We start from the raw sequence: 27430 nt of genomic DNA on the forward strand, positions 1-27430 counted from the left end.
TTAGAGATGGAAAAAAATCATTATGAGGTGGTGAGGTTTGAAAAAGCTTAGTGGAGGAGATAAATCCTGAATGGTACTTAAAATGATGGGATAGGGAGAGTGGTGGTTTTGGAATTCAAGAGAAAAGAGGGAATGAATAACAAAGGGTAAAATTTCATTAGCGAGGTTTCTAGAGTGGGAATATACAAAATGTATTTTGGATATAGTGACTAGATTAATCTTAGTAGAGTGACATGTGAGAGCTAAATGGAAAATAGACTTGGAAATATAGGATGGGGACAGCCTGGAGGGCCTTGAATGTGAACTTGGTCTTTATCCTTTAAAGAATAGGTAGCTGTTGAAGTGTTTTTTTTTTTTTTTTGTTTTAAAGAAGATGACCAGCTGGACAAAGGCAAGCAAGGAAAGCAGTTTCAAAGGTATTGCCAGAATCTAACCATGAGGTGATGGGTTCCTGGGCCATGGTGGGGCAGTGGAAATAGGGAAAGGGAATTGAGCTAACATTGTGCAATGCCTACTGTGGTGTCAGGCATTTAGCTAAATACTTTTCATATTACCTCATTTTATCCCCATTTTAACCATCCTCTGCCGAGTGTACTCATATCAGTTATCTACAATTGCATAACAAATTACCCCCAAACAGCACACATTTCTTATCTCAGTTTCCATGAGCCAGAAAGCCAGGTGGCTTAGCAGGGACCTCTGGCTCAGAGGCACTTACAAGACTGCAGTCATCTCAAGGCTTGACCAGGAAGGATCCAGCTCACTAACGTGGTTGTTGGCAGGATTCAGTTCCTTCCTCTGTTTCTTGCCATATGGGCTCCTTCACAGAGCGTCTCCCCACATGACAGCTTGCTGCATCAGAGCGAGCAAGTGAGCGAGCAGAAGGGAGTGCCAGCAAGATCCAAGCCACAGTTGTTTGTAACTTAATTACTTTCATCTTGCGGGAGTGAAGTGTCAGAGCAGCAGTGGTGGTTTACAATGGGAATTATGGGGTTTGTGGGTAGAGAAATACAAAAATCTTGGAAGCACGACTTGAAATTAAAACCAACTCTAATGTGAGAAGTTAGGAAAAAATATCTTAATATCACAGATATCTCTGTGAACATTATGACCAGAGCTCAGCTATCAATTTGTATTGCTTTACTTGATGTAATAAAGACCAATGGGTTATATAGATGGCCAGAATAGTACCATCAGTCATGTACATGTGGCCACTAATACACTAGACCGATGATAAGTGATCCATTTGGCTTTTTAAACACCAAACTTTTAAATTCCTCCTGGGATTGGAATTGTCTTAAAGATGAGAAACAGACTGCTCATTTTGTGCTATGTCTGGGATATTTCTAGTTTCCCTTGCACATAGAAAAATCATTGTTAGTTTCACACAATTTAACTTTATAGCAGGATCCTGTTGCAAGACACTTTTGGAAAATGTGCCGGATAAACACTGTTAAAGTCTCCCCATAGCTGCCGAGAGAATTGCTATTACCATAAAAGAAAAGTAGGGGAAGGTGGTTCTTGCACTGGAAGATTTTCAAAGCAGTAGTTCTGCTTTCAAGTAGCTCATCAGTTGGTTTGCTACCTTCAAAAACCCACCCACCCACTCCCACCAGTGTTCTTCAACCACTCAGACAGAATTTTTATTTTAAATTTTTTTTATTTTTTAGAACTCACACAATTGTTTCTGTACTTATAAGGTAAAGCCATATATTTTCTCTTTAGTTCAAATACTTAAAATGAAGAAATTTACATCATGGTACATATATTTGATTGATAAATACATTGGCTTAGGACACATTAGGTTGGAAGTAGTTATATATGTAAGAGAATACTTATCAGAAAATGAGCCAAAAAATGTTTGGCAGTAATACTGGTTAAACATTAAATTGATATTTCTTACTTTGCCAGTCTGTAAGTTAGTTCATGGACTGTTAGCACTTGGGATGATTTATTTATTTTATTTGTTATGAATATTCATGAGATACAAAGCTCAGACAGAAGAATTAATGATTAAAAAAAAGAGAGAAAGCTGTTCTCCCCGCTGCCCTTTTTTGGTAGTCGTTGGCTAAAGAAACAACATTCCAAGCTTGTATTCCTAAAGATGCCCAAGAAACAAGTCCTCAGTACTTAAGCCCAAGTTCATCCTCATCCTGCCTGTTTATTATTCAGTGAAAATTCTCAATTCAGTATGATAATAAGTCTGAACCAAGTTTTCAAACCCTTTTCACTTGTCACAAATATCTTAATAGATATAAGCACTGTGGCTGGGAACAACCCGAAGAAATAGAAAGTTTAGTATTGTCATTTACTTGCTAAAATTATTTGATCACAGATAGAACCACCAATAGGTGTCTTGTGGGCATCTCAAACTTAACATTTCCAAACATGTATTTCTATTTCTCCTTCAAAACCTGTTTCGCCACCAGTCTTCCATAAAAATGCCACCACCTTCCATTTTTTCAGACCAGAAATCTGGAAGTTGTCCTCGATCCCCCCACCTTGCCCCTTACATTTAAGCTATCAGAAAGTTCTATTGTTTCTACCTCCAAAATCTATAGTGACTTTTGTCTCTATTATCTCTCCATTTCTGATGCCACCACCCTAGTCCAAACTGTCACCCTTTCTTGCCTGGATTTCTGACATGGCCTCTTTAACTGGTCTCCAGCTTCCACTTTGGTTATCTTCCACACTACTGTGGATCTTTCTAAAAGAGTAAATCAGATCTTGTCACCCTCCTCCCCACCCTCCTGTGACCCCTTGAAAGCTTCCTCTTCCTTTTAGCATGTAATCCAAACCCCTCACTGTGGCCCACCAAGCTGCGTGTAACCCAGCCACTACCTGCTTTCCCAGCCGCAAGCTTTTCACTATGTTTTGGTCACACTGGCCTTTTCTCAAAGTCCTAAAGCATGCCAATTTCACTCCTGCCTCAAGATCTTTGCATTTACTGGCCTTCTGCCTGGAATGGTGCTCTCCAAAACCCCCTTCATAAAACCTAAGCATTCTTCAGATCTCAGCTTAAATGTCACCCTCTTGAAGAAGCCTTCCTGGATCACCCTGTGTAGGTAGAAATCCTTTCATTTTCTATTATAATACCATATACTGCCCTTGCAGTTTTAAAATTTTACATATTTGCTTCCTTTTGTCTTTGTTTACTGGTTTACTGTCTGTCCCAACCACAAGGGTGTCAATTTCACAAAGACCCTGTCGGTCTCATTCACTCTTGTTTTTCCCCAGGACTTAGCCCAATGCCTCCTACACAGCAGGTGCTAAATAATTATTTACTGTTGAATGAATGTGCCTGCCATCTCTAAGAGCTGGTTGAACCTGATTTCGTAAGTTTTTTGAGATTTAATACCAAGAAGTTGGCACATACTTCAGATAGGTGTTGTTCTTCATGCTCTTCAGCATAGAGAAAACCTCCGCAACGTAAAATAAAATCCCCACTATTCCTCCAAACCCGTTCATCTAGCTAACCTTATCTTCCTGGGAATTTTTCATTTCCATTCATGGGGAAGTTTGTTTTAGTCCTCAACTACTAATTTAGGTAAAACTAAGCTAGAATTCTGAATCAAAGCTCTTTTGGTAAAAGCTGTCCTCATGACAATACTATTATTAGTTAACAGCCCTGACCCAGGGGCTTGACTGACAAGAAGCTCCCTTTATGGTAGGATAAACAGCAAAGGTTGCAGGTAATTATTGTCTCTCTCCCAGCTCTTGGAGATTAAGTTTTCCGCAAGCAGAGAGAGCCTCAGCTGATATTGCAAAGAATGCTTTTATTGTTGCATCTGTTTGGCCTTGAAGGCAGGGTTCCTTGTGGAACTAGAACTAAACTCATCTGTGGTAACACTGAAGCAATATGTGTTTTCTAGCAAACAAGGGCCTGATTTGTTTTCATAATTGCCCTTAATTATTACTAGAGTACTAAGGGGAAAGTCAAAGCTCCATTCTTGAAGGAGAAGACAGTGTTCAGAAAAGAAAAATGCAACTTAACCAGACTGTGGGGTGTAAAATATCCCACCTTCATGTGAGATCATGTTGATGTCTGTGTAGTTAACTAAGTCCAAGATTTAACATTCATTGGTTCAGCCACTATGCATCTAGTGTCTCAATTAATCATCCTGACTCTTTAATGTAGGAATCATCTCCAGTTTACTGATGAAGAATTTGAGGTTTAAGAAGATTAAGAGTCTTGTTCCAAGTCATCCAGTAAATGGAAGCATTTGAATTTAGGTCTCTCTGGTTTAAAAACAACAACCCCTTACAGGCCAACCACCAAAAACCAAAACCAAAACCAAACAAACACAACAACAACAGAATAGCCTCAACAATTAAAATAACTATTAAAAATTTTGCCATAACTCTTTAAATGTGCTTTGTCTATGTATTATTTTAGCTAAAGACTTTTTGAGTTTGTTGGACTTAAACATCTGGGTCTAAAGTTATTTTTACATGAAGGTTATATATGTAATCATAGATGAATGAATGTGTAGATTCTTTTGCATATGTTAAATTATTTCCCGCCTATATCAGATATGTAAATATATATTTAACTTCATTACATTTATTTATATGGCTGTAACTTACATAAAATGGGTGGGGGGCAGGAGTTGTCTATATGTCCCTGTTTCACTGCTGAGCCACATTCAGAGAAATATAGTCAAGCACTCAGAAATAAAATAATTCTAATTTTCACTTGCATCTTTTGAATGACATTAGGGGAGAACCAGTTTGTAATCCAGAGCAGCTCTTGGGCAATCCTGTAGCCTCTGCTTTCAACCCACAGAGACTCTAAAGCTTCTTTCTATCTCAACCCCCACAATATTCAACCTGAACTTTGCTTTTGTTCTTTTTTCTCCCAACTCCCTCTCCCAATTCAGCTCTTTACTGTGTAGAATAATTTTACCCTTTTACCCGCTATTTAGATTCTCTGCAGAGGAGAGAGCCTGGGGGCTGACCCAGAAAGCTGGAAGACACTCTACTTAGAAGCTTGAAGTGTGGAGGTGAAGGCGGGGCTGGAGAAAGAAAGACTGTAAAAAAGTCATACACCTGCTATTTCTTCTAACAGTTGCAAGTTAGTAATTTTAGTCCTTGTTAAGTGTACCATTTTGTTTGCACATATTTATATTGTTATAATACTTGGTTTTCTTGTATCATTTGTGATGTCTTTTTTTGCATTAAATAATACCATTTAGAGAGTGCTTACTTATGCCAGGCATTCTTTCAGGTGCTTTATAAACATCAACTCGTCTACCTATGAGGTTGATGCTATTTTTCAGAAGTTAAATAGGTTGTGCAAGATCCCGCAGGTCATAAGGGACAAAATCAAATGACATTGAATCCAGGCAGTCTGACTTCACAGTTTAGGCTTTTAACTACTTGCCATACTACTGCTCTTATGAAATAATAAACTTTGACTTATTAATATTTTCAGCATTTACTTAAAAAAAGTAATATGGAGGTTGATAAACAGTAAGATACTGCCTAAATTTTCTGCCTTTTCTGAATTCTTTCCTGCTCTGAATGGTTGGTATAGTAGTTAGGCCATTGACCAGATTTGGGACTCTTTCTGGTATGTGAAGATCTTTGAGGAAATAGGATTTAGAACTCATCAATTTTCTTTCCTACTTTCTCAAAATGAATTATCACTTCCTTTAGATGGGTAGGCAATTACTGTTTCTTACAATAAGAATACACTGAATTTATAAAACTTAAAACTGCAAACAAGAGACCATGAAAGTGGAAGAACAAGGTTGGGCATGTGAGTGTGGGAGTGACAAACAATACATCTATTATTCATCTCTTTTTTCTATGCAGGAGGTGTAGCTGTGGGCTTCATTGCCATTGTGTATGTGCATTTTTATGAGGGGGTGTAGGGGGCATATCACTTTCTAATTAGTGAGAATCAGAACATTGATTGCAAATATGAGAACCAAGATGAACTATTCCTGAAACTGTGAATATGTATACTTCTTTAGCTCTTTACTCTTATTCTGCTACCTATTCTGCTTATTACTTACTGGACTCACTTATTGGCTGAACAAGGATGGCAAATACTTGGCAACTGTGCTGCTTCAATTCCTGCCTCCAGAGTGCAAGGAAGGTGTCAGTAGTTGAATATTTCTGAGCCTTGGTTTTGCTTCAGAATCCTTCTCAACAGCACTCCCAGCAGCCTCTGTTAATCAGTCAGATGAGTCATAAGGCAACACCTACTTCCCATCCCTGATTAGACCCTTAGAACTGGTCTGGGTACGACAGAGAAATAAAAATTGAGATGTGGAAGAGGGCTGAGACACCCAGGTCAACCCTTATCTAACAGATGAGAAAACTGAGGAGGATTTCTTTGAGTCTAAAATTTTTCCTTCTTCGGAGAATATCTTTGCTGTGGCTCCAGCTTGTGGCAAAGGCAGTATCTGTCATACCTTCCTCACTGAGCTTGAGATGAAGGCCAGGTTGGACCATGAAAGATAAACATGAAAATTGTTCCTAGCTTGTTGAGTCAAGACTCACTGCTGTTTATCCTGGAGATGGCAGCAGAGAAGTAGGGCATGGAGAAGCACTGCTGGAGCATGCAGCCTGCTGGTTGTGTCAGCATGTACCCTCTCCTTGTAATATGATCCAGGGGAACCAGTTGTTCCGGGGATCCCAGGTGATGCAGGAGCCACTCAGGAATCCCTAGGGCAGATTCTGAAGTGGTATAAACCAGTCTTCAAAACCCATCTTCACTACTTATTCACTGAGTGACTTTGGGAGAGAGAAAAAAGGGACCATTCTGACAGTTTTGAGCCCTGGACACTTCAGGGCCATCCTGGTGAGCACACAGAGCAGGACTTGGCAAAAGCTGCAGCCGGGGCCTTTGCGTGAAGTTGCTTGGAGTCTGCAGGGCAGAAGAGGGCCTTGCAGTGCACCATACCAGTCCACAGGTGAGTGAAATTACTGACAGGATCCCCATGGGCCCACATAGGAATGAGGGGCTGCAGTTGACAGAAAATAGGAGCCATCCAGAGGCAGGTGAGTAATCGTGAGGGACCAGTGCATGGTCCACCCCACAGGAAGTGTTTGGAATGGAGAGAGGCTGGCCCACTAGGGGAAAATTGGGACACAGCATGGGCCACTGATCTGCTTTCCAATTGGCACAGGCCCACTCGGTGGAGACTGGTCAGGCCAATATAACTTCAAGGGGCACAGATTGCTGGAAAGACTCAGTCCTGGGCCAGAATTTCCACACAGCCCAGGTGTATCTGACCTCACAAGATCCAGAAGTTATGAAAAGGTCAACAATAAAAACCTGAGCTGCACAAAAAGCCTTCCCCCAGAGAATCAGCAGCAAAGCAACAATTTATTACAACCACAGAGCTCAAGTACTGGTCCCCACAGGAAGTTCCCCCATTTTGGGATTAATCAAAGGACAGCAAATTAGTTCCAGTTCAGAGTTTAAGTGGTGGTGGTAGATAATAATCCAACACAGGGGGCCAGCCTGTGGCTCACTTGGGAGAGTGTGGTGCTGATAAAACCAAGGCCACAGGTTCAGATCCCTGTATAGGGATGGCTGGTTAGCTCCCTTGGGAGAGTGTGGTGCAGACAACACCAAGTCAAGGGTTACGACCCCCTTACTAGTCATCTTTAAAAAAGAAAAAAAGCATCAAAATAGAACTGAAAGACAAAACCAAAAACCAAAAACCACAGATCAGAGACAAAGCTCTGATATTAACCAGTAAAGGTCTAACACCACAAAAGAACACCTTTAAAATCTAGAAGAGGTAGCAGTCTCCTCAAATGCCCACACATCAACATAAGAACACGAAGATCAAGGAAGAACAGAGAAATATGACACCATCAAAGGAAATAACCAAGCACTAGCAATGGACCCAGAGGAACAGTAGATTTATGAAATGTCTGACAGAGAATTCAGAATAACACTCTTAAGAATGTTCAGGGAGTCACAAAAAAATACAGATAGAAAATTAAATGATATCTGGATAACAATCCAGGAGCAGAATGAAAAACTTGACAAAGGAATGAATCAATTAATAGAAAAACAAATAGAAATTCTATAAATAAAGCAAACATTATCTGAGCCAAAAAACTAGATAGAAAGCTTCAACAGTAGATTTAATCAAACTGAGGAAAGAATCAATGAGCTTGAAGATAAAACATGAAATTATCAAATCAGAGGAGCAAAAAGAAAAAAGAATAAGAAAATATCAAACAGAAATACATCAAATATGGGACTCCCTCAAACAAAATAACCTCTGCATAATTGGCATATCTGAAGAAGAAAAAGAAAGAGATATAGAAAACATATTCAAAGAAAAAGTGATTGAAAATTTCCCACATATGGAGAGAGATATCAGCACTCAGGTACAGGAAGTTCAGAGGTTGCCAATCAAATTCAACCCAAGCAGGAAAATCCAAGGCACATCATGATCAAATTATCAAAAACCAAAGACAAAGAAAGGATACTGAAAGCAGCAAGAGAAAAAAACACATGACATTCAATGAACCCCAATATGTCTCTCAGTGGATTTGTCAGTAGAAACCCTACAGGCCAGAAGAGAATGGGATGATATATTCAGAGTGCCACAGGAAAAAGACTGTCAGCCAAGAATTCTCTATCCAGCAAAACTAACCTCCAAATATGAAGGAGAAATAAAATCTTTCCCAGACAAATGAAAGCTAAGGAATTCACCAGCACCAGACTTCCCTTAAAGGAAATGCTAAACAGAGTTCCTCAATCTGAAAGAACATGATGCTAAGGAGCAGCAAGAAAACATTTGAAGGTGCATAACTCATCAGTACAGTAAGTTCACAGACAACCTCAGAATACTCCAATGTCATAAAGGGGGTGAATAAACCACTTACATCCTTAGTATGAAGACTAAAGGACAAACCTAACAAGACAACAATAAATACAACAACTGTGTAAGATATAGGCAATATGAAAAGAAGTAACTTGAAACAACAAAATGTCAAAAAGTGGGGAGGGGAATGATGCCAAAGCATAGAGTTGGCTTTGGTTGTTTCTTTTTTCTTATATATCAAAGTTAAGTTGTTATTAAACTAAAATAATCTGTTATAATTGTAATATGTTTTTTTTGTAAGCCTCATGGTAACCATACACAGAGACTTATGAGACATACTAAAAGGAAATAGCAAGAAATCAAAATACACTGCTAGAGAAAACCACACAATCACAAAGGAAGACAGTAAGATCAGAAAAAAGAAAAAAGGTACCAACAAAAGAACCTGGAACAGGTAACAAAATAGCAATAACAAGTCCCATATGCCAGGAATAACTCTCAATGTAAATGGATTAAATGCCCCAATTATAAAACAAGAACCAACAATACACTGCCTACCAGAAACTCACTTTGCTTATAAAGACACATAATGACTGAAAGTGAAGGGATGGAACAAAATATTTCATGCAAATGGAAAACAAAAAAGAGCAGGAGTAGGTATAATTATATCCAATAAAATAGACTTCAAGCCAAGGAAAGTTAAAGGAAAAAAAAAAAAAAGGAAAAGGGGGAAGGTCATTATATAATGATAAAGGGATCAGTTCAACAAGAGGATATAATGATTCTAAATATATGTGCACCCAACTCCAGAGCACCAAGTTACATAAAGCAATTACTATTAGACCTAATGGGAGAAGTGGACTCCAAAACAGTACTAGTTGGGGGCTTCAACACCCCATTTTCAGCAAAGGACAGACCATCCAAACAGAAAATTAACCATGAAATATCATAATTAATCTCTACTCTAGGCTGATTGGACCTAATAGACATATACAGAACATTTCATCCAACAGCTGCAGAATACATATTCTTCTCAGCAGCACATGGAAAATTCTCTGGAATAGACCATATGTTAGATCACAAAACAAGCCTCAACAAATTTTTAAAAATTGAAATCATATCAACTACCTCATCTGACTACAATGGAGTAAAACTAGAAATCAACAACAAAAGGGACATTAGAAACCACACAAGTACATGGAAATTAAACAATGCGCTCCTAAACAACAAATGGGTCAAAGAAGAAATCAACAAGAAAATTAGAACATGCCTGGAGACAAATGAAAAACAAAACACAACATACCTATGGGATACACAAAAGCAGTTCTAAGAGGAAATTTAATAGCAATAAATGCCTACATCCAAAAAAGGAGAAAGATTCCAAATAAACAACCTAACATTATACCTCAAGGAACTAGAATAACAAGAACAAACCAACCGAAATCAGTAGAAGGAGAGAAATAACAAAGATCAGAGCAGAAATAAATGAATTAGAGATTTAAAAAACAATACAAATGTCAATGAAACAAAGAGTTGGCTTTTTGAAAAGATAAACAAAATTGACAAACCCTTAGCTAGATTAACAAAGAAAAAAAGAGAGATGATTCAAATAAATAAAATCAGAAATGAAAAAAGGAGATGTTACAACTGATACCACAGAAATACAAAGAATCATAAGAGACTACTATATGTGAATAACTGGAAAACCTAGAAGAAATTCATAAGTTCTTAGACACATACAACTTCCCAAGGTTGAATCATGAAAAACCAGAAAACCTAAACAGACCAATAATAACTAATGAGATTGAAGCAGTAATAAAAGTCTCCCAACAAAGAAAACCTCAGGACCAGATGGCTTCACTGCTGAATTCCACCAAACATTTAAAGAAGAATTAATACCAATTCTTCTCAAATTCTTTCAAAAAATTGAGGAGGAGAGAATACTTCTAAACTCGTTCTATGAGACCAATATTAACCTTATTCCAAATCCAGAAAAAGATACAACAACCAAAAAGAAAACTACAGACCAACATCCTTAATGAACACAGATGCAAAGATCCTCAATAAAACACTAACAGGGGCTGGCCTGTGGCTCACTTGGGAGAGTGTGGTGCTGATAACACCAAGGCCACAGGTTCAGATCCCATATACGGATGGCCGGTTCGCTCACTGGCTGAGTGTGGTGCTGACAACACCAAGTCAAGGGTTAAGATCCCCTTACCAGTCATCTTTTAAAAAATAAAATAAAATAAAATAAAATAAAATAAAATAAAATAAAATAAAATAAAATAAAATAAAATAAAACACTAACAGACTCCAACAACACATTAAAAAGATTGTTCACTGTCATCAAATGGGATTCATCCCAGGGATGCAAGGATGGTTCAACCTATGCAAATCAATAAATGTGATACATCACATCAACAGAATGAAGGGGAAAAAAAAACATATGAATCATTTCAATAGATGTAGGAAAAACATTTGATAAAATTCAACACTCCTCTGTAATAAAAATACTCAAAAAACTAGGTATAGAAGGAATGTACATCAACACAATAAAGGCCATATATGGCAAACTCACAGCTAATATTGTATTGAATGGACAAAAATTGGGGGCTGGCCTGTGGCTCACTCTGGAGGGTGCGGTGCTGATAACACCAAGGCCATGGGTTCGGGTCCTATATAGGGATAGCCAGTTCGCTCACTGGCTGAGCGTGGTGCTGACAGCACCAAGTCAAGGGTTGAGATCCCCTTACTGGTCATCTTTAAAAAAAAAAAAAAAAAAAGAATGGACAAAAATTGGAGGCTTTTACTCTAAGATCTGGAACAAGACAAGGATGCCCACTTTTCACACTCTTATTCAACATAGTATTGGAAGTTCTAGACAGCACAACAGGGCAAGAGAAAGCAATAGAAGTCATCCAAATTGCAAAGCAGGAAGTCAAACTCTCCCTATTTTCAGATGACATGATCCTGTACATAGAAAACCCTGAAGATTCCACCAAAATATTATTAGAACTAATAAATGAGTTGAGTATAGTGGCAGGATACAAAATCAACACATGAAAATAGACAGTCTTCCCATATGCCAATAACAAAATAGCTGAAGAAGAAATCAAGAAAGTAATCCCATTCACAATAGCTACCATAATATTTAAATTCCTGGGAGTGAATTTAACATAGGAGGTGAAAGACCACTATGATGAGAACTATAAAACATTGGTGAAAAAAATTAACAGGACACAAATAAATAGAAAGATAACCCCTATTCATGGGTTGGAAGAATTAACATAATCAAAATGTCCATATTACTCAAAGCAATCTACACATTAAATACAACCTCTATCAAAATACCAACGACATTCTTCACAAAAATAGAAAAAATGAACTTAAAATTTGTATGGAACCACAAAGGACCACATATAACTAAAGCAATCTTGTATAAAAAGAACAGAGTTGGAGGCATCACACCTCCTGACTTCAAAATATACTATAAAGCTGTAGAAACCAAGTATATGATATACTAAAAGCTATAGAAAGCTACTGGCATAAAAATAAACAATGGAACAGAATAGAGAGCCCAGAAACAAACCCACGCATTTATAGCCAACTGATTTTCAACAAAGGTGCCAAGAGTACACAGGGGGGAAAGGACAACCTCTTCAATAAATGGTGCTAGGAAAACTGGATATGCACATGCAGAAGATTGAAACTAGGCCCCTGTCTCTTGCCATACACAAAAATCAACTCAAAATGTATTAAAGACCTAAATTTAAGACTGAAATTATAAAACTACTAGAAGAAAACAGGGGGAAATGCTACATGAAATGGGAATGGGCAGTACTTTTTTGAATAAGACCACAAAGGCACAGAAAACTAAAGCAAAAATACAAAAATGGGACTACATCAAACTAAAAAACTTCTGCATAGCAAAGGACTCTATCAACAAAGTGAAGAGACAGCCTATAGAATGGGAGAAGGTGTTTGCAAACTACACATCAGACAAGGGGCTAATATCCAGAATATATAAGGAACTCAACAGCAAAAAACCAAATAACCCAATTAAAAAATGGGCAGAGGACCTGAACAGACATTTCTCAAAGGAAGATATACAAATGGCCCACAAGCACATGAAAAAAATGCTCGAAATCACTAATCATCAGGGAAATACAAATTAAAACACAATGAGGTATCATCTCACCCCAGTTAGAATGGCTGTTATCAACAAGACAGAAAATAACAAATGCTGACAAGGATGTGGAGAAAAGGGAAACCTCCTACATTGTTGGTGGGAATGTAAATTGGTACAGCCATTGTGGAAAACAGTTTGGAATTTCTTCAGAGAACTAAAAATAGATCTACCTTATGATCCAGCTATCCCACTACTGGGTATATACCCAATGGAAATGAAATCAATGTATCAAAAAGACACCTGCGCTCCCATGTTCATTGCAGCACTATTCACAATAACCAAGAGATTGATTCAAGCTAAATGCCCATCAACAGATGGATGTATAAAAAAACTGTGATATGTATACACAATGGAATACTAATCAGCTATAAAAAGAAATGATATCCTAGCATTTGCAGAAACATGGATGGAACTGGAAACCATTATGTTAAGTGAAATCAGTTGGGCACAGAAAGACAAATACAGCATGGTTTCACTCTTATGTGGAATCTAAAGAAAGAAAGAGTGGTTCTCATGGAAATAGAGAGTAGAATAATTGTTATCAGAGGCTGTGGGGGGAGCATGGGGGAGAAGAAGTGGTGGACTAAGGGGTACAAAACTGTGCTATCTACCCTAAGTGATTTGTGCAGTATATGCATGTATTGAAACAACACACTGTACCCCCCCCAAATAAATATAAATAAAATTGAAAAAAATGTAGATAATAATCAGGCAACTTTCTGTGTAGTGCGTTTTTGTGAGGATTTCACACAAGGCACATGTGAACGCACCTAACCAGTCAGGACATAGAAGGTGCTTAAGAATTGACAACTTTGAAAAGAATTGTGAGATGGGGATCCACTGGGGCAGGGATCTTTGTCTTGCTCAAGTACACAGAACAATATCTGGCATGCAGTAAGTGCTCAATAAATATTTGTTGATTAATGAACCTGACACAGTAGGAGATAACCATTATCTAGATCAAAAAAGTGTTGTTTGCATGGATTCTATGTGGTAAAATTCCTTTTATACTTTTTCTAAGGAGAGAGGGTAGAAATGTTAACGAAAGCAAGAACTTAGATATTTCTTATGGTATTTCAGTATCAACAGTAATGAAGCATAAAGTAAATGCTGATTAAATGGGTGTTTGTGAGCATTTCCTCATCCCATATAATTGCTCAGCCATTTAGGGGGACTGCTTGTGGCTCTTCCCTCAGGGCTGGTGTGGAGTTGACCTAGGGGGAAGCATCTCTTTAGAGATTAGGAGCATGCTACTTTTCTGAGTCTCTAAATTAGTAGATGGGTAATCTTGGATGGGAAAATTGGTTGTTTAGCTCACTCTACTGTCTTTTTTGGATGCAGGAAAAGAATAACAGCCAACCTGTCTCTGTGGTAGTAATTCTTTAAAGCCAAGCATATACAAGTGAGCCGACTAAATATTTGCATAGGAAGCTTTCTTTGGTTACAAACAACAGGGATTGATGAAGAATATCATCAGGACATTCTAAGGAAGAGAAGGAAGAATAGTCAGAACTCATAAAAGGCACACAATTTGAGCAATTAGAAAAGAACGCATAGCAAAATTATTAAAAGAAAACTTTTTGCTTATTACAAGCTTATTACTGGAAATAACATGCTTTCTTTGGGTTTTACACTGTATTATAATGTTATAAATATTTTGACCATTTCTTGGTGGAAATTACTGTTGGGGGAAATGACCAATTTGCACTTGAAGAAAATGAAAATTGAAATAATTTCTCCCTTAGGTCTGGCCTTGAAAACATACACAGATTCGCCATTCCATTGATTTTTTAATGTTCATATAAACGAATAAAATTAGATAACATTCTCTGTTTTTAATTACTCATTAAAGACATATTTAAATTTAACACATTCATTATTCTTGTTTGAAGTATAATTCATTTGGTATGACATAGAAAAAATGGCCTTTATGGCATAATTTTTCCTATCATTGGCTGCTCAGACATGGTATATTCCTATTTTCTTGCCCTTCAAAACCTACTGGTGTAGATACAATGAGAAGCTGCCAGTAGCCTCAGGGCTATTTCTTTTCTCTCCTTTCCTCCTTGAGTCACAGGAGTCATAGAAGTTCTGTGTAACTTGGGTGGTTTTGGTCAGAAATGTGAGATAATCTTGAAAGCAAGGAAGGGTTCTTCCCACAGAAACTCAGGGGGTGCAGAGGAATCACTTGGCAATGGACAAAAGTTCAGATTGGCTGTGGAATTAGCTATCAACATGTTAAACTGATAGGCAGAACTCTAGGGTACACTGAGGCCAGGTCTAAGTATTGACAAAAAGCATAACTTGTGTCCTGAAAGATCCAGTTGAACATTTGTGTAGCCCAAGGCCACCAGTGAGTGCCCCCAGGTCTCCGTTTTAGTTAGCAGCAGTAGCAGTACATTGACATATTTGAGAATGTGAAGGCTTCCTTCACACACATGCCCACGCCCCAGCTTGGGTCTGAACACAGGAGGAAGCGATGGAGGTGGGAACCACTGTTTCCCTAGTTTCCTTTTAGAAGAGGAGTTTGCTGGTGAGAAAAGCGAGCAGGATGTGAATGGCATCTGTGGTGGAGCTGCCAAAGGCTGTGTTGGCTGAGCTTCTGGTTGTCAAGGTTGTGGGAATCTTGGAGGTCAAGGTCATGGCAATCTTGGAGGTCAAGGTCGTGGGAATCTTGGAGGTAAAGGTCATGGGAACCTTGGAGGTTGAGGTTGTGGGTATCTTGGAGGTCGAGGTTGTGGGAAACTCAGAGGCCAATCTTGTGGTTGTCACTGGGAAAAAACCAATGGCATCAGAACTTCTGTTGGGTGGTTGGTGAGCACTACAGAAAGGAGGCTATCTGATGGAATGCTGGAGCCAGAGTTCATAAGCAAAATTCTGTAAACACTTTTCCAGTGCTAAGTGTGTGCAGAGGAGGGGAAAGCTAGTAGATACAGAGTGTTAAGTAACAAAAGTAAGAAATACTCTCTACCCTTAAGTTCTACACAATCCTATGAGGTGAGGGGGAGACCTACTGAGTTTACAACTGCTGAACTTGAAGTTGGGGTGAGTAGTCTGCCTTCAAATGTCTTCATGTCCTTAATATTATATTAGATTAATCTGTGCAAATATGATTCAGAATGGCACAATCTTATTTTTTTCTTGTTAATTTCAAGGGCTTGAAAGAACTAGATATCACCCAGACCTGGACTGCCATCCCTGCTTTAAAGTTAGTGGAAAGATGTACTTTCCAAATCCTTTAATTCTCTTTCTGTGGTTCTTAAAAGCACTGGTCATTTTTACATGCAGGGATCTAATCAGACATTTGTTCTCTGAGGATATCTTGCAGCGAAGCAGAGAAAGCCAGGCCCATAGTCCTGGGGGCTTGTCTGATCCTGGAAAAACTGAAGCTTGTCCGTGATACTTTCAAGGGTCTAAGTGGACATACAGGGTCTAGCAAGTGAGAGGAAGAAGGGAAATACTTCGGGCCGGCCCGTGGCTCACTCGGGAGAGTGTGGTGCTGAGAACACCAAGGCCCCGGGTTCGGATCCCATATACGGATGGCCGGTTCGCTCACTGGCTGAGCGTGGTGCTCACAACACCAAGTCAAGGGTTAAGATCCCCTTACCGGTCATCTTTAAAAAAAAAAAAAAAAAAAAAAAGAAGGGAAATACTTCAGGCTCTGCCTGCCTGGAGGGTGCCTGGAGGGTGCTTTCTAGATTGGTGGCATTGTCTTATCTCATTTAGCATTTCCCTGGGACAAATGTTTCTCTGGCATCCCACTGAGCCAGAAAGTTGGGACACAAGCACTTTCTTTTTTAACTTAATTTTATTAGCCTGGAGCTAAGGGGTCCTGACTAGAAACAAACTTTTTTTCCCCTTAGCATTTATACAAGCACCATCTCAAAAATGTCCTTGAGGAAGAAAATAACATCCCAGTTTCCTCACCAAAGAAACAGTTTAGACTTTCATATAATAGTTTCACGAGGCATAGTCACTTTAAAATTTGTTGTTGAAAATAATTATCCCCTTCGATCACGTTTTGCAATGTGTGATTGGCAGGAAAGTGGGCAGCATACTGGATGTCTTTCAGTGTTCGGGAAGACCTGTTGTCTGGACACTGAGAAAGACTAATGTTTCTTGTTCTTGGTTGAATCTTGTATTTAAAAACTTTATTTAAAAAAGATTATCAGTACAGTTTTGATTTAAGTCTAAGAAAAGTGAAAAATAGTAAAAGATGTGAAATTGAAATCGTCAGTTTGCCATTTATTTTCTGTGTGGCCTAAGGCAAATTGCTCATCTTTTCTGAACCTCTTTCTTGAATTTGTTTTACCTCCCTAGAGGGAGTAAGAGGAAAGCAAGGGGACAGAGAAGAGAGAAAAGGGCAAGAAGCCACAGGAAGGAGTGAGGCTGGGGGCTACAGCCAGTAGAAATTCCTGGTGGTGGTGGGGTGGTGGTAGCCAAAGGCCACTTCAAGAACTAATGAATTATTGATATTTACCCTTCTTTGTGCATAAGCCCACCCACTACAACCATCCCCTTTAAAACCTTTTGGTTAAAGTCTATTTTACTCATGAAGGTTCTGTGTGAGTAGGAATACTTTGTGGAAATTGAGGAAGATGTTAATTTTCATATCAGTGTCTATATATATTAAATAGAAACAGCTCCTACAGAAAGAGGAGTTTGGATCTTCAGGTGACCATGAGAATTTAAGGCCCCTGGGAATTTGCAGAAATCTTGGGGAGGGCTTTTGCTTTCCAGGCATGGGGCTGGGGGTTGGGCAAATCTTACACAAGTTTCAAGGTGCCGGGAGACTCATCTGATATCTGGGTAACACATGATAAGACCCTTTTTTCTAGCACACCCACAAAGTAATTTTCTAGGCTGATTGAGTTCACTGCCAGATATGCAAATGGACTGCAAAGGAACCCACCTCTTTTCTTCAGTTTCAGAGAAGAAAATGTAGCCGTCTTGTGGGGACTGACAGCAAAGGCTCTGTGGAAGGCAAATTAAGGAGAGAGAATGGTGAGGATCTCATCTGTGGAATTCCCAATCCCATTTCAGATCCCATTTCTGCCTTCCCGGAGGATCACAACCTCTTCATTCCTTTTGTACCTATTTCCACTGTGGCACAATTAGCAGATCATTAAATATTGGTCTGCTGTGTATTGTCTTGACTAAAATCCTTCATGATCTTTGTTCCTCCAGACAATCTCTCCCATCCCTCACCCCAGCCAATCTGACCACCCTGAACTCCCCCCAGTCTGGTACCTACCTCTGGTCTTTGTTCAAACCAGTCCGTCTGCCTGTAATACATGTCCTGGTCTCATCTGCCTGTACACTCAGTAGTAACTTTCTCTATGATGTTGCTTCTTCCTGTTGCCATTAACCTAGACAGATGTCTGTCAGGGAACTGTGACTCTCTACTGCGTTGACTTGCTGTGGGCCTCTCTCCCACTGGAGGGCCAATTTCTTGAGGACAAGTTCTGTGGTCAACAATGCTAGACACATCATAGCACTTACAGTCTCTCCAGTGAGAAGGACTTTCAACAAACGATCAACTAACTAGTTAAGGAATTGATTAAAATTGTGATATGTGCTGTGGTGAAGTAGAGGAAGTTATAACACAGAGCCCTTACTTGGTCTGGGAGTCAGGGAATGCTGAAGAAGTGACGTTTAACCTCAGTAATTATTTCTGTATAGCCTTGCCTCCTGATGGAGTTTGGATGTGTTGTCCCCTCCAAAACGCATGTGGAAATTTGATCCCCAATATGGCAGTGTTGGAAACTGATTGAGTCAAGGGGGGGGATCCCTCATGAATGGATTAATGCTCTCCCTGGGGGTGGGAGGAGTAATGAGTGAGTTCTTGCTCTGTTAGTTCCTACGAGACCTGATTGTTTAAAGGACCTGGCACCTCCTCTCTCTCTCTCTCTCTTGCTTCCTCTCGCCATGTGATCTGCTTGTACCCACCAGCTGCTGCCACTTTCCGCCATGAGTAGAAGCAGTCTGAGGCCCATGCCAGATGCAGCTGTCCCAGAATCGTAAGCCAAATAAACCTCTCTTCTTTATGAAAATCCCAGTTTCAGGTAATTCTGTTACAGCAACACAAAATGGACTAAAACAGAAAATTGGTACCGAGGAATGGGGTGTTGCTGTACAGATACCTGAAAATGTGGATGCAGCTTTGGAACTGGGTAATGGGCAAAGGTTGGAGGAGTTTGGAGGACTTAGAAGAAGAGAAAAAGATGAGGGAAAGTTTGGAATGTCTTAGAGACTTATGTGGTGGTGAGCAGAATGCTGATAGCAATGTGGACAGTAAAGACCATGCGGATGATGAGGTCTCAGAGAGAAATGAGGGACTTGTTGGGAATTGGACAAAAGATAATCCTTGTTACACCATAGCAAGGAACCTGGCTGCATTGTGTCCATGCCCTTGGACTTTGTGGAAGTTGGAACTTAAGAGTTGTGAACCAGAGCATTTGGCCAAAGAAATTTCTAAGCAGCAAAGCATTAAGGATGCTGCATGGCTACTTCTAACAGCCTACTCTGAATTATGGCAGCAAAGGCATAACGTAAAGCCAGAATTTAAAAGGGAAGCAGAGTGTAAAGTTTTGGAAAATATGCAGCCTGGCCATGTGGTAGAGGAGTGGAAAGCAGGAGAAAAATGCAAGGGTGAAGCAGATAAACTGTTTGTTAAAGACATTATCTTGGTAGTGAGGCAGCCTGATGCTAAGAACCAGGACAATGGATAAAAATGCCCTAAAGGCATTTGTGAAGTCTGGAAGGGTGCCTCGCCCATCACAGGCCCTGAGGCCTAGAAGGACTGAGTTATCCTGGAGGACAGACCTGGGGCACAGCTGCCCTCAGAATCCTGCTCCCTGCATCCCAGCTGCTCTGGCTGGAGCAGCCCCAAGTGTGGTTCATGCAGCAGCCCTGGAGAGTAGAGGCCTGAAACCTCAGTGGCATCCACATTGCATTAAGTCTGCAGGCCAGCAGGACATGAGAGTAGTGGAGGAGTAGCAGCCTCCACCCAGATTTCAGAGGATGTAAGGAAAAGCCTGGGGACCTAAGCAGAGACCTGCCGCCAGGGTGGAGCCACTGCAGAGGCCATCTGCTAGAGCAATGCCAAGCAGGAAAGTGGGGTCAGAGCCCCCACAGAGACCCCCCACCAGGGAAATGTCTAGTAGAGCCAAGGAAGCAGGGCTGCCACCAGGACCCCAGAACTGCAGGGCCGCTGGTAATGTGCAATGCAGGCCTGGAAAAGCCACAGGCACTAGCACAGCCCACTGGGCAGTGCCTGGCAGAGCTGTGGGAACAAGGCTGCCTGATGCGTTGGGGGCCCAGATGCCCCAGTGTGCCCAAGATGCAGGAGTTGGAGTCAAAGAAGATTATTTTGGAGCTTTAAGATTTAATGTCTCTCCTGCTGGGTTTTGGACTTGTTTGGGGCCTGTTTTTCCTTTCTTTTGGCCTATTCCTCCCTTTTGGAATGGGAATGTTTACCCAATGTCTGTTCTGCCATTGTATTTTGGCAGTAGATAAATTTGGTTATGTTCTTCAGGTTCACAGCTGGAAGGACTTTTGCTTTTTGTCTAGGATGAGACTTTGGACTTTGGACTTTTAAGTTGGTGCTGGAGCAAGCTAAGACTTTTGAGACTGTTGGGATGGAATGACTGTATTTGTATGTGAGAGTGACATGAGTTTTGCGGGGTCAGGGGCGGAATGATGGAGTTTGGATGTGTTGTCCCCTCCAAAATGCATGTGGAATTTTGATCCCCAATATGGCAGTGTTGGAAACTGATTGAGTCATGGGGGCGGATCCCTCATGAATGGATTAATGCTCTCCTTGGGGGAGAGGGGGTAGTGAGTGAGTTCTTGCTCTATTAGTTCCCGCAAGATCTGATTGTTTAAAGAACCCTGGCACTTCCTTTCTCTCTCTCTCTCTTGCTCCGTCTCTCGCCATGTGATCTGCTTGTACCCGCCAGCTGCCTGCCACTTTTCTGCCATGAGTAGAAGCAGTCTGAGGCCCATGCCAGATACAGCTGTCCCAGAATCGTAAGTCAAATAAACCTCTCTTCTTTATAAATTACCCAGTCTCAGGTATTCTGTTATAGCAACACAAAATGGACTAATACACCTCCCCAACCTCAATGTAAAGCCCCATGGGCAGGGACCTCGTCACATACCTTTTGTGCCCTACCGACACAGGGCCCACCACAGTGGAGTTCCCTGCTTTTTGCATTCCCCATGACATGTGGGGCTCCCCTCCCTTGAGTCAGCCTTGCTGATCAAGGCCATGTGTACACACTGTAAACAGGCAGAGAGGTCAGCATGTCATAGTGGGTGTGTGAGTTAGGAGGGGTCTGGACTGACATTGCCAGTGGGACAGTTGTGTTTCTCTTGCAGATTGTCACCACTTAATCTTTTATGTGTTGTTGCATGGAGTGTGGAGGCTTTAATGAGGTGAGATGAAAGGAAAGCTCTTGCCCTAATTAGTCTTGGCTGGCTTCTAAGCAATGGCTGTCACTGTGAGGCTGGACTGTAGCAGCTCCCTTTGGATTCTACCCTTGCGCATCATTCTGTGGGCTTAGTAGTGCCTCCTCCAAAGACAATTATGTCTGACCAGGCACAGAGCATGACAGGAGAGGGTAGGATGGCTTGATAGCATCATTATCATCATGACCAGCTTCCAAAGAGACTTGGCTGTTCACAGTGGACACAGCCTAATGGTCAGACCTGCCCTTTCAGTATAAGATGGCAGTCTAAAAGTGTAAGTACCTCCCAATGTATGGCTGGTTCCTAAAGTAAACCTAATAACACTCTTCTAGCAGAGAGGAAAGTTTGTTTTTAAAGTATAATGCAAGCCCCGATGTGGTCTCAACTCAGAATCTGAGTGTGCCCATTTTGTGTGACACTAGGAAGCCAGTTTTATTACACAATCATCACACTTTCTGTTACCAAGCCATTTCCAAAATGAATCCATGTTTTAAAAAATGATTCTCCAGTTCAAATATAGAGAATTTGAAACAAAAAGTGTGCCCAGTTCTTTCTGTTTATGTTGAGCAGAAAGCTGGCTGGTTAGCTCAATTGGTTAGAATATGGTATTATAACACCAAGGTCAAGGGTTCAGATCCCTGCCCTGGCTAGCCACCAAAAAAAAGAAATAAAAAAAAAAAAAGAAATAAACTGTATGTTGAGCATAACTGGTGTGTGTACGTGTGTGTGTGTGTGCATGTGTGTGTGCAAGCTCCTATAGGTGAAGGTATCACAGAGAATGATGAGGCAGAAAAAGAGGGCAAGTGCTGAATTCTCCTCATCACCTTTGGATTGTATTTTTAGTCCTCCAAGTTCAGTGTAAATTGTGTAAACCCAATATAAAAATTTAAAATCCCAAAGCAAAGTAAGATAGGTTCTTACTGTAGCTCGACTTCCGTTATGTTCCCGGAATCTGGAGACATCCAATCTGCCTTGAAGAGCATGTTGATTGCGTGTGTCACGTGATACAGGGAGCTGCTGTAGCATTGCTCGTCTGCTTCTTGCCAGAAGCCCACGGAGTTGTTGTTGTTGTCCACTGCTCGCAGGACCACGGAGCTGATGCTGTCATCCACAGGAACCCACACTAGGAAGAAATGACAAGGACACAATAAGCCATCGTGCAGTGTGAGCCCAGGGATGAGGGACACAAAATCAAAATTAAGTGTGAAGAGAGAGAGTTACAAAGAGTATGTACATGTGGTAATGGTCCCATTTTTATAAAAGAAGTTGAAGAAAGTCTGGAAGGAAATACATCAAGATATTAACTGTGGTGTTTTCTTGGTAGTGGAATTACAGGTGATTTTTTTCTTCCTAGTGGTTTTTCATGTTTTCCAAATTTACTACTGTAAAAGGTAGACAAAAGAAAACCTATGCTCTGTGTCTGGCTTTGCTGCTTACCAGGGGTGAGATCCTGGGAGCTGAATCTCTTAAACTCTCTGAGTTGGGTCCCACCTGCCAGAGGAGGAGGATTACTTCCTCTGGCAGGGGGTGGGGATAAAGAGGTCAATGCACGTGAAAGAGTCATGTGGCCCCTGAGAAGTGCTGCATGAATATGAGGCAACATTATTGCCAAGTGAAAGCAAAGCCTGTTTTCTTGTCCAAGAAATGCTGATTCTCTTAGCCTCTGTGGGGAGGGGCATCTCTGAGCCACAGGGTCCCTAATCCAAGTACCTGTCAAATAACCCCTTAGAGTTATTCTCCACTCAGGTGTGTCTTCCCCTGTGACCCAGCCAGGCATGCACCCACAGGGGACCTCGCTGACATTTGTTAATTCCACTTGTTAATTTCTGATGTGTGATGAGGAGGGAATTTCACGAGTAAAGTCTCTTCATTTCTTTCCTTAGAAGATCCCTTCTGAAGGATTACTCAATGCTAGGGTGTTGTTCTCTCCAGGGCTCTGTCAGCCACCTGGAATTCTTCCAAAGACTTCTCCAGAAAGCAAAGAAGGTAGGGCCGGCCCGTGGCTCACTCGGGAGAGTGCGGTGCTGATAACACCAAGGCCCCGGGTTCGGATCCCGATGGCCGGTTCGCTCACTGGCTGAGCGTGGTGCTGACAACACCAAGTCAAGGGTTAAGATCCCCTTACTGGTCATCTTTAAAAAAAAAAAAAAAAAAAAAAAAAAGAAAGCAAAGAAGGTAGATCCTGTAGCACAATAGAATCAGACTATCCTGGATCTAAATTCTGGCTCTAACACTTAGGAGCAAGTCATTTTGCCTCCAAGTCATCATTCACTGCACAAATATCTCTTGAATGCCCACTTTGCACCTGGTCTCGTTCTAGGTCTGGGGGTAATAACATTATTCCCCATTATTTGAGTTCATGATACCTATCTTGAAAGGTTCCTGGGAGGATGAAAGAGAAGAGCGTAAAGATTGTAATACATGGTGGGTAGTGGATAAATCGCAATTGTTATTATATTATCTTTAGCACACTACAGTTCTCTGTTCTACTTATTTGTTTTGCCAATCAAGGTCTGCTGACTCAGTTCCCACAGGCCCCGACTTGCTCAGTGAGCACCTGACATCTGTCCTAGATCTGTGCATCATGGTGCGGTGGAAGATGACAAGTGACGGTGTCATCCAGATAGTCATCAAATCTCCTGGAAGTGCTCTCGCCTCTGTCCTCACCTCTGCTTTCCCCCTTTCGCTCTGGGTCAAGTCTTCCTTTTTTCTTTCCTAGGCACCTGCATTATCTGGATTTCTAGCCTTAGATTCTTTTCCCTTCAGGCTGCCTTGCTCCATGCTGCAGTCAGACCAGAATTTCTCACTCATGTCTATTAGGGCACACTCCTGTCCAAAACCTTCAAAGTGTCTTCCTTCTAAAGCGTCTAAACATTTCTGCTTTTATTGTTCTGCCTCTGTTCTATCAATTATGGTACCCAGTACATGGCTTTAGATCCCAAGAACCTAGCCTCACTCTGCTGTTTGCATTCCCACTCTAGGGGCAGCTGGTCTTCCGCTGTTCTGCAAATGCACCTGGCCCCACCTGCCCCTGGCCTCTGTTCATGCCTGGGTGCCTGTCTGGCATCTTTCCTTCTCATCACACATCCCACCCCACTTACACTCCAAGATCCTACTATGTCCCACCTCTGGACCAATGTAGGTCTCTTTTCCTCTTGCTCCTAAAACATTTACATTTTTTTTTACTGTAGAGTTGAATACTTAATTATATTCTGGCTTGTGCTATATATACTGTTGTTTCATCTGTGTCGGTATCTGGCCAGTGCTGGGCACCTGGAGGGCACTAAGTAACTACTTGTTGGTTGATTTAAAAAGTTGTGCATCTGATGTTGTATAGTGTCCTTAAAGCTGAAAGTTTAGGAAAAAAGGCAGGTAAATTACATCTTTCTTGCTCATAAAAGTGAAAAATGGAGACAGATTTTTATTCAGCACCGTCTCCCTCCCCCCAGCAGAGTCTTAATGTAAATGTCACTGTATTAAAGGTTTCTTTCACAGATATCAAAACAGACCCAGGGAACCTGTTCTAAGATATTGCCTGAGCTATGGTTGTCTCTTGGGATCTGCCAAGCCATTTACACATGGCTTACCAGTGTTGACATGACCCTGGAATTTAGCCTTAGTTTTTTTCCTCCTTCCTTTTTCTCTGGCTCCACCTAACACATCTTTAACTGCTATGATTGTCCTTTCATCCCTGTGGATTGTTTTTTTTTTTTTTTTTTTTTTTTAAAAGATGACTGGTAAGGGGATCTTAACCCTTGGCTTGGTGTTGTCAGCACCACGCTCAGCCAGTGAGCTAACCAGCCATCCCTATATAGGATCCGAACCCGTGGCCTTGGTGTTATCAGCACCACACTCACCCGAGTGAGCCACGGGCCAGCCCTCCTGTGGATTGTTTTGACTTCCTTCTCCTGTCTTCTTCCTTTCAGAAGGTTCTCTCATGTGTCCCTGTCCACAGCATCTTTCCATTATAAATTTTCCTTTCTTCCATTTCAATAGCAAAATCCTTTACCTCTGAAGTGTTGTTGTACATCAAAGGCCTGTAATCTCTTTTGCAGTAGTGCCTCTGACTCCCCAGGTCCTGCCCCAGGTCACACATATGTGTCCACCTGGTGCTCACCTTGAATTCCAAGATTATCCTCCCTGCCCTGGCAGGACAAGATCTACTGCCTGAAGGATTGGGACATAGTCAGCCTGTCACAACTGGAGCACTTAGTGGCAGTCCCCATGAAAAAGCAGAAAAAAAAGACAAGCCAGGAGGAGTGTGTGAAGGCACACCATAGTTACTCACCTGTTGAAGTCTGAAATCTATAGACTGTGAGTGTGGATATACCCTGGTGGTCTCAGAAAAATGTGGTTAGACTATTAAGAGGCAGAGGCAGGATGACGTAGTGGACAAGAAGACAGGCTCTGAAGCTGGACAGGCTGGCTGGACAGAGCTGGACAAATCGTGGCTGTGTAATTTGTGCTTATATATTAGCTAAATTACTTACTGGTAACCTTGGGTAAATTTTTAGGTTCTCTGTGCCTCAGTTCTCATTTGTAAAATAGGGAAGATAGCGTTTCCCCCTAAAACATTTCTGGCATGTAGTAAGAAGTGTCAGCTCTCATTACTATAATTGAGAGGTGTTTAGTGGTTAAGGCAGAGTCTCTGAATCTAGACTGCTGGTTCATATACCGGCTCCACCATTTAAGTAGCTCTGTGACTTGAGTAAGTCACTTAGCATTTCTGACTCTGTTTTCTCATCTACAAAAAAGGAATGATAATGGTGTCTACCCATAGGTTATTATGAGGGCCAAATGCATTGATACACGTAAGGCACCATATTAAATGTTGTTTTGATTATGAAACTAATCAGAAAGCATATTCCTTGACTTGTAAGTTTGGATGATCCCAAAAAAGAAAGTATTTATAAAATACTTACCAGATACCTCTAAGAAAAGTATTGGATTAAGAATGAAAACACCAAGATTCAAGAGCTAGTTCTGCCACTTATTAGCAGGGAGTCCCTGAGAGAGTCATTTTACTTTTCTGGGCTTCAGGCTCCTATATATCAGGTGGAATGGTAATGCTCTCCCTGTCCAGCTCACTAGATTTTTCACCATATACTAAATGCTAATAGTGCCTCCTGGAGTTGTACAGTATACTATCACGGATGTGAAAAGACTGCATGCTGTGATGCAATGATTATCCCTTAAAGTAATAAAAATTCTCATTTTATTTAAGTCATAGAGTTTGTTCCACGTGTGATCTTGATGGGGCTTAGTTAATTTAGGTGTCGGGACTTTATGATTCCTATGGCTCAGGTTCCACAGGAAACATACAGAAATGTTCCTGCCAATCTATGCTCTCACATCTTCTCATTCTTTCTCTCTCTCCCCCCACTTCCCATCTGGTTCAAAAACACATGTTTTGTGTAATTGAGAGCAAGGATATGTTCTGAAATCCTGGTTAACTCCCGTCAGAGAGCAAAGGACAGCAGAAAGAATGGCTTCTACTCACCTGTGTAGGCAGTGTTTCTTTCATAAATAACCGAATTGGCCATGATGCCTGGGCTTGTGGTAGTGAAGACCTTATCAAAGACCGTGCAGTTGTCACTGTAATTTGCAGGGCTGGCAGAAGAAAATTGCAGTCCAAGGTACAGAAACAGCCCCAGTGGCAGCAGCATGGAATGGAGGAAAGCCATGGTCTTGGTCTGGGCCTGCAACTGGATAAGACTGAAAACTCATCTCCTGTTTATATTATGCTCCCGGGCTAGAGCTTCTGGATGAGGTCATGCATACAAATCTTCTTCCCACCCCTCCTGAAACACACTGGCTTCTGGAATTTGGCCCAAGATATAACTAGGGATGACTCACCACTCACCAGTTACCTGTTACCAACGAACCTTTACCAACTCCAGTTTTGCTCAAGAAGGGAAATGTGCTGATTATGGTTTTATTTTGCATCTCACTAATTTCAGCATCT

The 27430-nt window shown here is 41.0% G+C and overlaps 1 protein-coding gene across 1 annotated transcript; it reads right to left on the reverse strand.

The window, feature by feature from the left end:
- Positions 1 to 14830: 14830 nt before the first annotated feature.
- PLET1 (placenta expressed transcript 1) lies at positions 14831 to 27157 on the reverse strand. Its single transcript, XM_063095756.1, has 4 exons — positions 26966 to 27157; positions 22387 to 22588; positions 17906 to 17967; positions 14831 to 15764 (listed from the first exon to the last, which is right to left on the reverse strand). Exons 1-4 carry the CDS (start codon positions 27147 to 27149, stop codon positions 15508 to 15510), a joined length of 705 nt encoding a protein of 234 aa, XP_062951826.1. The 5' UTR covers positions 27150 to 27157; the 3' UTR covers positions 14831 to 15507.
- Positions 27158 to 27430: the final 273 nt, after the last annotated feature.

The sequence above is a fragment of the Cynocephalus volans genome, chromosome 4 (assembly GCF_027409185.1).
Source record: "Cynocephalus volans isolate mCynVol1 chromosome 4, mCynVol1.pri, whole genome shotgun sequence".
Taxonomy (NCBI): domain Eukaryota; kingdom Metazoa; phylum Chordata; class Mammalia; order Dermoptera; family Cynocephalidae; genus Cynocephalus; species Cynocephalus volans.

What these genes read in the sequence shown, in the direction of transcription:
- PLET1 (XM_063095756.1), bottom strand. Translation starts at nt 27,149, where the DNA reads ATGGCTTTCCTCCATTCCATGCTGCTGCCACTGGGGCTGTTTCTGTAC. An exon ending in ATAACGGAAGTCGAGCTACA is followed by an intron (nt 17,968 to 22,386) that starts GTAAGAACCTAT and finishes TGCCTTCCACAG; the next exon opens with AGCCTTTGCTGTCAGTCCCC. An exon ending in TCTGAAACTGAAGAAAAGAG is followed by an intron (nt 15,765 to 17,905) that starts GTGGGTTCCTTT and finishes GTTTTTTCCCAG; the next exon opens with TGACAACCACAAGATTGGCC.